At 60.1% G+C, this 13,921-nt stretch overlaps 1 protein-coding gene across 1 annotated transcript; it reads left to right on the forward strand.

Moving 5' to 3' along the window:
* Positions 1 to 5,234: 5,234 nt before the first annotated feature.
* On the forward strand, positions 5,235 to 12,379 carry ENDOU (endonuclease, poly(U) specific). The gene is made up of 8 exons (XM_075725059.1): positions 5,235 to 5,292; positions 8,955 to 9,089; positions 10,021 to 10,192; positions 10,324 to 10,523; positions 10,816 to 10,929; positions 11,011 to 11,117; positions 11,506 to 11,648; positions 12,265 to 12,379. The coding sequence occupies exons 1-8, from the start codon at positions 5,235 to 5,237 to the stop codon at positions 12,377 to 12,379; spliced, it is 1,044 nt and encodes a 347-aa protein (XP_075581174.1).
* The last annotated feature ends 1,542 nt before the right edge of the window (positions 12,380 to 13,921 follow it).

Below are 13,921 nucleotides of genomic sequence, written 5' to 3' on the forward strand. Positions count from 1 at the left end.
CACGGGGCCGCACTGGAGCCGGCCAAGAGCAGCCTCTGCTTGGCCATGCCACTGGCTGCGGGCACCGGGTCCGGCACCGCGAGGCAGCTGGGAGCCCACGCGGGCTGCGGGCAGGCGAGGGCCACGGACAGCGGGGTGAGCAATAGAGGTATTTTTGTATAAAAGGCTGCACTCCCCTTTCTTCTCCGTGCAGCAGCCTGGATTCACTCCCTGCACCGGCCAGGCGGGAGGAAGGAGCCCTGGCTGCCCGCCGGTGCTGCCTGCACTGGAGGTGCCGGGCTGGAAGATTCCCCTTCCTCCTGGAGGGACTCGAGCCAGAGCATCCCTGTGAGCAGGGAACACCACATCTGTCTCCATCGGGGTGCAGACACCCAGGCTGAGCTCAGGGTCTGGCTCATGCTGCCCCATGGATCCTGGGGGCAGCCCCAGAGAGGACCTGTCCTTCCTTCTGTCCTGTGTGTCCCGTGGGAGGTGCTGGCCGCATCCCCCTGTCCCAGCCTCTGGGAGCTGCACAACCCCAGCAGCCATGGAAGAAGCATCTTGATCCCCCCCCAAGACTGTTGGGGCTTAAATCAGCCCATGCTGCCAAACCTTGGGCTAATCACAGCCGTCTCCGTGCCTCAGTTTCCCCACAGGGATGGGGGCAGGAGTAGCCACGTGCAGCTGCGGTGCGGAGGCAGGACCACATCCGTCATGGAAGGAAGGTGGGGGGGCCTCGTGATGGAGATGGGGATCTGCTCTGGCCGTTCGCAACCCGTGATCCGTTGCTGCGGGGCTGCGAGCAGGGGTTTAGAATAGAATATCATAGAAAATATCATAGGTTTGGAGGAGATGTCTGAAGGAGGCAGAGCTGACAGACCCCAGGGGTGGGGACCCCCATCCCTCCCCCCAGAGCATCTCTGTATGCGCATGGAGCAGTTTTAGCAATGACCTTCCCCATGCTCCAAGCAGGCCTGGATGAGCCCTGGTTCAGGGGAGATCGCAGCCCCTGAAAGCTCCCGCGTTTGCAGGGCACCAGCGCGGGGGAGGCTCGCAGCCCCTGGCAGGTCCATGCCCCAGCCGGGACACCACGGAGCCACAGCGCAGAGCCACAAGCCAAAGACCCCCAGCCTTACCCCAAGTACGGCTGGGCTACACGGGACCAGAGCACTGCTGCATTAATTGCTCTTTTCAGTCTCGCCATGCAGATGAATGGGTTGCTTAAAATAAAAGTCCCCATCACACCTAAATAACGTTTCAAGTAATGCAGCCAGCTGCGAGACGGGATGCAGGTTCCTTGCAGCTCCCAGCACCACGTCCACCCCAGGACCCCCAGCTCTTCCCCAGTGCAAAGCTTGGCTTTGCGGTTCTCTGCAAGGCAGCGGGTGGCCGTGCTCGATGGGGACCAGGTTTTGACATCTGGCATCTCCCAGGTTTCCAACTCCAGCCCCATGCACGCTCCCAGCAGCGTGCGTGTCCAGGCAAGCCAGGGCAAAGCAGAGAGGCAATGGCAATTCCTTGGCATCTGGACCCAAATCAGGCAGCCCAGACCTCCTGCAGTCACCTTTCCCAGGATGTCTGCCTTGAAATGAAAGAGCTCACGTGCGGGGAAGGGAGGGTTAAACCAGAGTTGCACGCCTTCCAGATGTTTCTGGGCCTGCAGACTACCTTCAGTCTGCAGGTTGGCTGGCCGGGTCGAAGGATGTGTCTCAGGGCTTTCCCTTCCTCGGCTGGAGGCGGGATGCTGGCCCAGACGGCTGGCTTGGCTGGAGAAATCTCCACTCAAGTGGAAAAGTTGACCCTTGTCTGGTTTTCCCAGTGCAGGCTGTGAAAAGCGTCCCGTTGTGGAGCTCACCACGGTCCATGCACCTCCACAAGCCTGTATCCTCCACAAGCTGTGTTTTTCCCTAGGAGCACAAACATGAAGGTCCAGCCCCACCAGCAATTCCCATGGACCTGCAGAATGATGTCCCGAGGGTGATGGAAAACCTGGAGAAATATTCTGGAAAAGGGCAATGAATCCAGGGGGATGCAGACAGGAGGATGGCAGGAGGGGATGGGGGTGAAGCTCAGTGTTGGGAAGCCACGCTCGCAGAAAACACTGGACCGTGCAAAAATAAGAGGCTGGATGCCTGCCTCCTCGAGCAAGATCATGGGTAAAGCCCGGGTCTGGATGAGGATGGGGCGAGAGCTAACGGCATTGCTGGGCACAGGAGCAAGCGTGGCTGCCCAGGCTCACGGCTTCCTCTCCTGCATCCCCAAGGCTGGGGCTGGTTGCCGCGGGCTCAGCGCGTGGGCAAGTCCTGTCTCCTCTCCTTGCCTCTCATGCAAGAGTGACACGGAGCCAGCCCCGGGGTGCTTGACTCACCGCCCTCCTGCAACAACCCTCGTGGGCGAGCATCCCGAATGGGGTCACAGGGTTCGGTGACGGCCAGTGACACTGTCCTGTCACCAGCAACTGACCCCGGACCGTGGCCCGGCACACACCTACCAGCTCTTGTCCCTGGACCTGCAAACCATGAGACTGGGTGAGGAGAGGCAGGTTGTCCCCAGGAGCTCAGAGGGCTCTGGTGCCTGCAGGTCCAGCGCTGCTGGAAGGTAGAGGTGGGAAGAAGGTGTGCTGGACCTTGGGGCTGTGTGAGGACAGCGGGTGGGGAGTGCTCACACCCAGCCACCAGCTTCTGGAAGGTGTGGCCGAGAAACAGGGACAAGCACGCCGTTCCCACATTTTTGCTGGCGGAGCTGACGCTCCCAGTTAAGCCCAACGCAAAAGGCATCATTCTCCACAGCAAGGCTGGGAAAGCAACCTTCTGCAAGAAGAGATGGGCTCCACCTCCGTCCTCCTCCATGGTGGCCACCCAGCCCCCCCAGCAAGTGCCACAGGACTCACTCCATCTCCACATGCTGCAGCTCCTGCTCTTCCTGGGCATCTCAGAGGAGCAAGACGGCTGCACGATGGCTGCAGCCATCATTCCAACATCCAACCCCACTGATGGGAGCTCCTCGCCCCCGGCAGGGCTTGAGGCACAGCCTGGAGTTAGCAAAAGGATGGCTCGCGCATGAGCCAGTTGATGGACCCAAGGAGCAGCCTCAGCACAGGACAGCACAAAGATGTCAGGAAAAACAAGGCTGCTCTCAGGAAGGACAGGTCAGCAGGGTCACCAGCCCAGGGTGGAGGGTAGGAAATGACTGAGGGGTGAGAAGGAAGCCAAACCTGGTCCATGTTACACCAAATGCTGCTCTCCCATGCCAGCTAACGCACCCAGGGGAATTAAGGCTGTTGTAATGCTGCTGTGTCAGCAGAACAAATTGCAGGCAGCTGCTGCCTGCTCTGCTGATAGAGGTTAGAAATTGCCTCCCCTTGGCTCAGGTGGTGCTTGGGGGTCAGTTATCACCTGCCAAGGTGGAGATGTGCAGGGAGCGATCCCCTCCTTGGTGTGGAGACCCTGCCCTGGACCTGCTGCTTCTGTGATGAAAGCACAGGGAGCATGGCTGGCTGGCTGGCAGCCCAGGAGAGCCTGGGGCTGTTTGCAGAAGCTCCAGGAGCCTCTGGCTGGGGAGTCTTCCCAGCACTGCATCAGGCAAACGCCTGGCCAAACCAGAGGGACATGGACCACAAAGAACCAGCCAGTATTGGACCATCCCTGGGTCTGTCACAGTGCACCGGCGAGGAGGTGGAGAAGTGGCTGGTATAAATCATTTGGGCTTTGGGCAAGGCTTGTGATGAGGCTTCCTGAGAAACCGTGTCACTGTGTGAGGAGAAGCCAGGAATCAGCCGGTGCCTGTGGTGGACCCTCAGGTGCAGCACCAACATGCACTGTTGCTCTCTTCATTGTTTTCCTGGAAAGACAAGGAAGGGCGATGCTTGTGGACAATACAACCATGCTCCCTGATGGATGAATTGAGGTCAGCCCATGCTGGCTTTTGAGGGACCATGGCTGGGAAGAGACAAGGAGATGTGTGGAAGAGCCGAACTTCCCCAGCATCCTCCAGCAGCAAAATGGGTTGAAGAGGTTCCTTCCTGCTCGCCTCAGTGCGCTGCTCCCCAAACCAGAATGGGAAACCAGCAGTTTTTAAAGCAGCCTCCAGAAGGATGGTGAGTTCCGTCTGGATTGCTTTCCTGATGCGGTTTTGAGTGCGGCCCCGTGGGCGGCTGAGCTGGGCAGCGGAGGGATGTGGCTAGAGATCAGCTCGGGGACGATTGCAATGTCCCTTTGAAAACAGGGAGGCTGTGCCACGGTTCAGAGGCAGCGTGAGGATGCCCTCGGAGGCAGGATGGGCGCTGACCTGTTCCAGTCTGGTCACTCCCATGCCTCTGGGTGTACTGGTCAGCACGTATGCCACACTCCAGGACTGGGAACCAGTGGGAGCTAGGTTCCCCCCTCAGGCTGCGGCAGCATGGAAAGCTGTCTCTCCTGCTAGATACACCAAAACACCCACCGCCTGGGAAAGTCTTCCTCTGGGATGCACTGAATTGAGCCTGGGCTGGCCCTGCTGTGGGCAGGGAAGAGGCTGGTGACCGCACCAGGCATGGGCTGAGCTCTTGGCGTTACCCGGGGCCGTGGAGGCTCCCTGGAGAAGGGCAGCCCCACGCAGGGTGGGGATGGACCAGCTCTGGGCTTGCCTCGGGAGTGAGACCGCACTGGGGTAGCCCACAAAACCTACTCCCTGAGCAGCCTCGATGCCGAAGCCTGGCTTGTGGTTATGTCTCGGGGTTTCCTGGTGCTGCTGGAGGACCTGGAGGCTTCAGCCAGGGCTGCTCTGTGCTGTAAGGGGGACACAGGCTCCAGAGAGAGCAGCTGAGGCAGGAGAGATCACTACCTCCAATTAACTGGGGAGCAGAAAGTTGCCCCCAGTTAGCACCAGTTGTACGGGAGCGTGTGGCACTGATCACCAGCTCGCATCTCTAAAGGACCTGCTGGGCTCTGGGTGGGCACAGACCCCACTGAGAAGCTTTCCCTGTGCTCTTCAGTCACCCCCGGGGGTCATGCACGCAAGGAGTGGAGCAATACTGGGATACTGGATTTACCAGCCCTCCTCCCACTCTGGGCAGCTTGTAATTAAGCTGTGTGCATAATGAGTTTTGGCAAAGTTTGGGTGCAGCCTGCCCGTGAAGCCCTCGGAAGCATCATGCTCCTCCCTCCCCTCCGTGCTCCCAGGGGACCCACATATAGCAGGGAGTGCCTGGGAGCACTGTCATTCCCAACCTGCTCTCCGGGACGCTCTGAAACACCCAGCCTGCTGTCTATGGGACGATGAAGACCTGGATCCTCCTTGTCGGGGCAGGAATATCCCTGGGCTGCGTGTCTGGCAGTGAGTAATGGAGCCTTGCTTTGGCAGAGGGGCTAAACCAGCCGGTGCATCCGATGGGAAGGGGCCAACGATGGGTTGAAAGTAGATGGTGCTGAGGGCACTGCCATACACCAGGAGCTCGGCTGTACTGGGGCAGCTGGTTCCTTGTGAGGTTGGATCCAGCAGAGCTTCACGGGGGAAAGGGTGAGGATGTTTTCATGCTGGAGGGCTTCCTCGAGCTCTGGGGGACTCAGCTGCTGGTGAGGGTGGTTTGTCCTTCTCTTCGATGGGTTGAGACTTCCCCGGCTCTTTAGCCTTGTCCACCAGTTGCTTCCTGGTGCATCTTGCTGCGCTTTCATTGTGCCAGCCCACCTCTCTCTGGCTCCTCCATGCTCCCGCACTGCGGGAGGATGAAGGGAAATATTTTTCTGACACCGTACCCACAACCTCCCCGTGGCCGCTGGAGGTGAGCAGAGGAGCCAGTCAGATGCAATGGAAAACACAACATGAACTCGGGTGTTTTGCCCTTCATGACTCTGCTGAGGTTGTTATGAGAGGAGGCAGGCTTGGAGAGATGATAAAGTATAGCCCTGTCTTTAAGGCAGATGCTGCAGCAGGGAGTGGCTTGTGGGCATGAGGTTTTGGCTCCTAGTCGACCAGGATCCTGCATGTGACTAGGTGCCTTCATTGCCATCTTCTTGCATAAAATGTGAACTGTGATCTATTTGCAAGAAGGGAATTTCGTCACTTGAGACGCTGCCAGCAAGCTGTATCTGATGTTTCAGAAGCAGATGACTCCCCTCAGGATTAATGGTGAGGAGTTTTGCAAGGCCAGTGCAGAAGAGGAGCTGCTGCTGCTGCAAACCAGCCGTTAGGTTGCCCTGAAAGCAGAAGGCTTTGCCATGGTCTCATCTTGTTTAATGCAAGTGCTAAGTTATTCTTGCTTGAAGGAATAAGTGGGCTTGCCGTGGCTGGGAAGCTGGGCAGCTTGGCTGGCTTGTGTCGTGGTCTGTCCTTGGCACGCGCTTCAGACCAGAGCTATCAGAGCATCGTCCCGATGGACCTGTCTGAGCTGTAACACCTCCACCGCATAATAACTTTGTTCACCCTTGGCTGGGCAGGACAGCGGTGGGAGATTTTGCCTGATTATCTCACAAAGAGCTTGCACCCAGGGTTATATGTGGTTTTGGGAGCCAGGAGCATGTAACTAAATATTTGGGGAGCTCAGGCTATCAATAGCTCTTTTGTTGCAAGCTAATTTGTCCTTCAAATGGGCCCTTTTAGAGGCAGGGTTGATCTTCGGTCTGTGTTTGCACAGCGTAGCAAGGTCTTGAGTCAGGCCAGGGACTCGCGGACGCTGCTCTGACACGAGCTGTAACTCATGTTCATGTACTAAACCAAGCTGAGAGCCGCTGGGAGGGCTCCGTCATGTCTCAGACATTTCCCCACACCTTGGTGAATGGAGCTGCTCAGGAAATAGCCCGCGTTTTCTGGGTCAAAACTTTTTTGGCGGAAACGAAAATGAGTTTGTTGTTGTCCAAAGAGCTGTGCTCGGGGAGGGATGGATCTGGCTGAAGGGCTAAAAATGAGAAAGGAATATTTGTCTGGCTTTGTGCAGCCAGAAAATATCTACTGGCTGGGCCAGCCAGGCATCGACTGAGCAGTTGAGTGGGGATGCGCTGTGCTGAGCACTGCTGGCCATGTCCTTCTGCTCCGGCCACTGTCCCTTGGCTGCAGCCTTGCCAGCTCTCCCAGCAGCCCTTCTCTCCCTCAGAGCTCCGGCAGCCCCTCTAAACTTGACCATCACAAGTGGCCGACTGCTCTGCAGTTATTTGGGTTCGTGCCTGCGTGAGGAGGAGCGAACACCCCCCTGCTCACGCTCCCCGTGCGGGGAGAAGCCTCGGCACCCTGCAGCTGAGCCAGCGGGAAATGGGGCGACGCTGAGCTCGCCTTTCCAAGGGCTCTGCAAGGCTCCGGGCCTCGTCTGAGTCACTGCACACCCCGGTATCGGTGCTTGCTGCGACACGCTCCGGCAGCACGTGCCCCAGGACCCGGAACGTCTCAGCGGTGACTTATGTGTGGGCAGTTCCTGCCTTGCACAATCCCTCAGGGACTGCTGCTGGAAAATGAGCCTGGATGTGTGATTCAGGCTGACTTATCCCGACTGCCACTTTGGGAGCAAGAGGGATGTCGTCCTGGGAACAGGGATCTCTGCTGCCACCGCCAGCAGAGCTGCAGACCTAGCTGTCCTTCTGCCTGGGCTGGTGAGACCGGGGTGTCTGGGCAGCAGGAGCATCCCTCGCCACCCAAACCATGGGTGCCCCTTCCCTCTGCAGCCCTTCCCAGTTCTCTCCGCATCAGTACGAGCAAAGGTGGGACTCAAGTAGCACCAAGGGCAGATGGCCTCCAGGAGCATCCCAAGCGATCCCTTGCCACTAACACCCCTCTTGCTGTAAAGTGGATTTGCAGAAAAGGACCTGGTGGCGAGAAGCCAAACGGGAGTCAGCAGTGTGCCCTTGCAGGACGGCCAACCAGCCGGGGCTGGGTTGGCTGGTGGGGCAAAGAGGTGGTTCTTCTCTCATTGGCACATGTGGGACCTTGATTATGTGATTCTGAAAAGCACAAATAATTTCGATAAAATGCAAGACGACAGAGCAAGCGACACGGGTAGAGAGAGAAGCCAGCAAGCGTGACACTTGGAGGTCACTCTCATCGCTGCTATATCAGGATTTGCCCTGAGGGCATGTTTCACCTGCTGGAGCTCAAGGCGGGCAACCCAGAGGTTAAGATGTTGCGTGATTGCAGGCTTGCAAGGCAAAGCACCACCCTTTCCTCCAGGGATTGCTTTGCAGGATGGCAGCTTGGCTGGGACATGGCTTCTTAGCATGTCCTTGGAGATGGTCACCTTCCTGGCTGGAGCAAAGGGAAGCTGAGAAAGCCATGCCCGGGCTGCCTGCTGTCCCACTCCTCTCGTCAGGAGCTGATGGGCTGCACAGAGGATAAGGCACATTCCTTAAGCTCGCAGTCTCTGGGCTGTCTCTTAGTACAAACCCAATATCTTGGTCTCCTACAGCCCCTCTTTGCTTGATGGCAAGTGTCCATCATCTATCTGAGACATGGCACTTGCCCTATTCAAAGCACAGCTTGAGTTGCTGCGTTATTTTTAGCTTTGCCACTATGTGTAATAAAGCCCATGCTCAACGACACATTTAGCGTATAAATAGCTCTGGAAGGACTTCCCCATTTTCCCAGCATTGCAGAAAGAGCGACGGTTGGGTTGCAAATAAGGGTGTCTGGAATGTGGCACTCCTCCGGCCCAGAGACAGCAGGACCCAGGGCACTCCTGCTAAGCCTGGCATTAACAGGGTGACTCAGAAGGAGCAATTAATGGTGGGGAGCAAAGAACGTGTTTCCTGGTGTGAAGTGGCCCTGACGCGGTGGACACCCACGGCCCACGAGGAGTGACCCATGGTGATGTGCAACCCAAGGATTCAGCCGGTCAAAATGCCACCCACAAACCCCGACAAAGGATCCCAAATAGCTCCAGGGCAGGAGCCCGGTCCTTCAGGCTCTCCCAGGAGGGGAACGTGGGCAGAAGGAAGGACGGTCCCAGGTTTTGGGCTGGATGGGGTAGGGTGGTCAGTCCGTCCTGCGGACCACGCTGTTGTTTCTCTCTCCCAAAGACATGTACACGGCCCCCGACTCCTGCAAGGGACGCTGCGAGGAGCCCTACAGCGAGGAGGATGAGTGCCACTGCAACGCCGAGTGCGAGAGGTACCACAACTGCTGCGAGGATTACTACACGCACTGCCGACCCGGTGAGCATCCCTGGGTGACGGGGAGGCTTGGGGGGGCTGCTCTCCCCCCGCCACTGCCAGAGCCCAGCTATGGGGTGCAAAGGGGCTGCTTGCAAGCGTGTCTGTGCCACCGTGCATTTGTGTGTGTGGTCCTGGGCAGCCCCCAGCCCCTGTCTCCATCGCTCTGAGCTCCTTTTCTTCCCCCCGGCTCCGTGCAGGTGGCGAATTGGCCGAGGAGGCAGCGCACGCCCGCGCCAGCGGTGAGTAGCTCCGCTTCTGAGCAAGGGCAATAAAACCACCGCCCTGGTTTCGCCCCGTGCGCCTCGGGGCAGCTCGCTCCTCTGCCGCCCGCGGCTTTTGGGGGTCGATAGCATCGGGGTGTCGCGCTGGTTTCTGGCCCTGTACGTGCCCGTAGCGCCCCGTTGCCGGCCGCTCCAAGCCACTGCGTGTCGTTGCTGAGCAGACGGTGCAGCGAGAGCCCCAGCATCGCCTGCCTGTTTAGCAGCAGCGATATCTCCCTTCACCAGAGCTGGGCGAAGCCGGCAGGCGCGGAGCGGCTGGAGGCAGGGGCGAGCTGGCGTTTGCATCGCTGGGTCACCACGCACCTAAAATGAGGGAGATCGAGGGGGGGCTGATCCCAGCGGATGTGTTGCAAAGAGCAGCATTGTGCCTGGGAGACGAGGACTTCCCAGCTCACCCAGTGCTTCTTGAAAGGCTCCCATGCCCGCAGCCCTGTGGCCAGCTCTTTTCCCCAGGGCGTGGGGTTGGTGAGGGTTGGGACCCCCCTGCGCCCCTTAACCCTCCGTGCTGAGCACCCGGCTCTCACGGCATGCCAGGATCACGCCACCCGTGCAGCATCACGTGCTGCATCGCCCTCGCTCCTCCGTGGGCAGCTAATCTGCAGCCCCGGGAGCTGCTGCCTGCTCGTGCCAGCCTCTGCCTCTCCTCGCAGAGGGTTTCTCCAGCAGCCGGGATGCCATCACCGACGAGGACCTCCTGCACATCTCGGAGCAGCTTTACAAGGCGGATCACAACAAAGCCCGGCCGAGCGACATTGCCATTAACCCCCAGTACCAGGCCTCCCCTGATGAGACGGGTCACGGGGAGGACCGCTCCCCGCAGCCGTGAGTGTGCCCCAGCGTCATGGGGGGGTGGCCAGGGGCCACCATGGCGGAGACCACCCAGGCAGGGTGCAGGGCTGGCTTTGGAGGGGATCTCTGCTTCCCCGCTGAGTGCAGGATCCGCACTCTCCTAGGCTCTACAAATACGTCAACGAAGACCTCTTCTCCAAACCCACCTACGCAAGCTTCATTAAACTGCTGGACAACTACCAGAGGGTGACTGGCAGGGAGGAGGATGTGACGGCGGAGGAGCTGAGGGAGCAGGACAACTTCCTCAAGGAGGTGATGAAAACCGAGCTCATGAAGAAACTCTTCGCCTTCCTCCACAAAAAAAGTGAGTGTGGAGCAGGGTAGGACTGACCAAGGGGAATGGGGTCCCTGGATGTTGGGCATCCAAAAGGAAAGCCAGAGCTGGGTGGGAGATGGCCTGGGAGGATGCAGACTGGAGGGGCACGGGAGCAAGCTCTCCAGAGCTGCCAGGACATGGGAGAGCTGAGCAGGGCGAAGCTGAATTGTTCCTGAGGGAGAGGACCGGGTCAGGGATGGGGGGGAGGCCCGGCTCTGCCTCTCCCAGTGCTCCCGTCCCAGGACACTGCTCCCACCTCTCCACCCCACCTTGCCTGCAGACCGCTACGGCTCCCAGCAGGAGTTTGTCGCCGATTTGAAGGAGATGTGGTTTGGCCTCTACTCCAGAGGTGACGGCGAGCAGGACTCCAGCGGCTTCGAGCACGTCTTCTCAGGTAGAGCCTGCACCGGTGGGATGGAGGGTGCCGGGCAGCACCAGGCAGCGGGACTCACCCCAGGGTCTCACTTGTGTTTAGGGGAGGTGAAAAAGGGGAAGGTGTCTGGATTTCACAACTGGATTCGCTTCTACCTTCTTGAAAAGCAGGGCATCGTCAACTACTTCAGCCACAACTTCAATGGGCCGGTAAGAGATCCCGCGGGGTCCATGGCTGGCAGCACCCCGAGTCAGCCGCATCCCGAATGGGGTGAATCAGAAGCATCAGAGATGCTCACCCTGCCACGTCCCCTCCGCCTCCCTGTGTGCACCCTGGGATGGAGGCAGGGTGGGAGGGTCCGGGAAGGGGCGATGCAATGGGCAAAAGGGGCTCCCAAACCACAAGTGAGAGATTTGAGTTTGGGGGCTCTGCCTGGCAGCCCCTCAGACCAGCTGAAGGCTGCTCTGGATCCGTCCCTGGGGAGGGCGTGAGGGTGCCTGGCTTCATATGCAGGTGGGCTTTGCTTGAATTCCCTGCCCTGCTGCACCCGGAGCCAAGCGGAGCTGGGGGTCTGATCCCCAAACCCCCTTTCTCTAGTGGGACACCTACCCCGACGTGCTGGGGCTGCAGTTCAGCTGGGACGGCTTTTACAAGGAGGTGGGTGCTGCCTTCATCGGCTCCAGCCCGGAGTTCGAGTTTGGCCTGTACACGCTGTGCTTCATCGCGCGTCCTGGGAGGGCGTAAGTACTGTACCTGTCTGCATCTGTCTGTCTGTCCTCTGGCCGTGGAGCCGGCAGTGCCCTCCTGAGCCCCTTCAGCAGCCGGGTCAGCCCCTAAGCCCAGCACAGCTCTGGGGCATCACGGGGGGGCAGGGCTGGGGAGGGAGCAGCGCTGGTGTTTGGGCACCGAGAGCATCCTGGAGGTGCAGTTGTGGGGCTCGGGGATGGAGCAGCGCTGGTGTGGGGACACCGAGAGCATCCTGGAGATGCAGTTGTGGGGCTCAGGGATGGAGCAGTGCTGGTGTTTGGGCACTGGGATCATCCTGGAGGTGCAGTTGTGGGGCTCAGGGATGGAGCAGTGCTGGTGTGGGGACACCGAGAGCATCCTGGAGGTGCAGCTGTGGGGCTCAGGGATGGAGCAGCGCTGGTGTTTGGGCACTGGGATCATCCTGGAGGTGCAGTTGTGGGGCTCAGGGATGGAGCAGCGCTGGTGTGGGGACACCAAGAGCATCCTGGAGGTGCAGTTGTGGGGCTTGGGTGGAGCAGCGCTGCTGTGTGCCTACCAGGAGCACCCCAGAGGTGCAGTTGCGGAGCACCAGGATGGAGCAGGGCTATGACACAAGCTGTGTCCCCACAGATGTCACCTGAGCCTGGGCGGCTACAGCCTCAGCATCCAGACCTACACCTGGACCAAGTCCACGTATGGCAACGGCAAGAAGTACATCGCCACCGCCTACGTGATCTCGCCCTGAGGCGGGGAGGAGGGGAGGCGACTGCAGCCCCACTCTGGGGCCCTGGGCTGCCCCACGCCAGGGGCCTGCGGCACCGGGCAGGACTGGCCCCGCTGTGGGAGGCGGACGGCCGTGCTGCAGGACCAGCGCAGGGTACCGGAGGGAGCTGGGCAGGACGGCGGTGGCCGTGCCCTGCATGGAGGCAGCGAGGGGATGGAGGCAGCAGCCGTGGCACCCCCGCGTCGTGTTCCCCAGTCACAGCAGAATAGCAGGGGGAAGGGAAGGACGTGCAGTGGAAAATAGCATCCCTGAGCAAAATAAATACTGACCCTGGACAGAGAAGTGTTTAATTCCTCAGTGCAGGAGCTGCTGCTTGCTCTGCCCCATCAGCAGCTCCCCCTCCCCATTGCTTCTGTGCCAGGGACAGGGCACGTGCTGGGACCCCTGGGTGCTGGGACCCCTGGGTGCTGCCAGGGCCGCATCCAGCCCGTGGGGTGTAGCGGGATGGGCTGCGTGCCCTTCCCCTCTTGCTGCAGCCGCCAGCCCCGGAGCTCCCCAGTAAGGCTGGTGCAGCCAGGGCTGTGGAGCAAAGGCTGTGCCTGCAGCAGTGATCCCCCCACCACCCCCTCGGGAGCCCTGCCCGGGGTGCGGGAGCAGGGGCTGCAGGGCTGCACCCCCCCATTCTCTGCTGGCAGCCGGTCCCGCAGCGGCAGGGTGGTGCTTGCAGCTCACAGAGGCACCGCAGCCTGCCCCACGGGAGGACACCTTACCGGGGAGCTGGCTCTTTTGGGGATCCCAGGGGACAGGGGATGGCTGAGAGCCCCCAGCACTGGGGCACGTTAACAGACTGGACCCTCGTCCTCATTTATCTCCACTGCTTCTGGGGAGCAGCCCCTCACCGCCCTGCGTCTACTGCTGTGGGATGCTGGAAGGGCCAGGATACTGGGCAAAGCAAGCTTCTGCCAGCCGGGGTCTGTGCCACCCTCTGTGCCGCTTACTGCTCCATTCTGGCACCCAAAACTTGCCCCCTACTCTTTTATCTGCCCCTGTACCCAGCTTTTCCAGATGCAGTGGGCTCAGCCTCGCTGCCTGCCATCTCTGCGCCCCGGGGAGCTGCTTGTGGGTCCTGCCCCGAGGAATTGCCCCACTCAGGGACTGAGGAGACAGCCAAGCTGCGGGGCCCCCGGCGCTCTGTCCCGGAGGCAGCCTCTCCCCAGGGACCATCAGAAGGAAACTGGGGTCTGCGGTAGGTGCATCCCGTCCTCACCCAGCCGTGCTCTCTCTGGGGGCTGTGGGTCCCCAGAGACCCCCCCCAACTCCGCACTCAGAGCTGGGGCTGCTCAGGGCTCCAGGTGCTTTTCTCAGCACTGTGCTCTGGGGAACAAATCCAGAGCCCCCTTGGGCAGCGGGACCCCCAGGATGAACCCATCGTAACTCCATTGACTGCCCCTCAGGCTGGCCCAGGGGAATGATGCCCCACGCTCGGGAGAAGACCCCTGCCAGCCCCATCGCTGCCTGCTGATGCCAGCCCTATCTGAGAGCTCCCCGGAGGCACGGGGATCC

This window comes from Pelecanus crispus, chromosome 26 (assembly GCF_030463565.1).
Source record: "Pelecanus crispus isolate bPelCri1 chromosome 26, bPelCri1.pri, whole genome shotgun sequence".
NCBI lineage: Eukaryota > Metazoa > Chordata > Aves > Pelecaniformes > Pelecanidae > Pelecanus > Pelecanus crispus.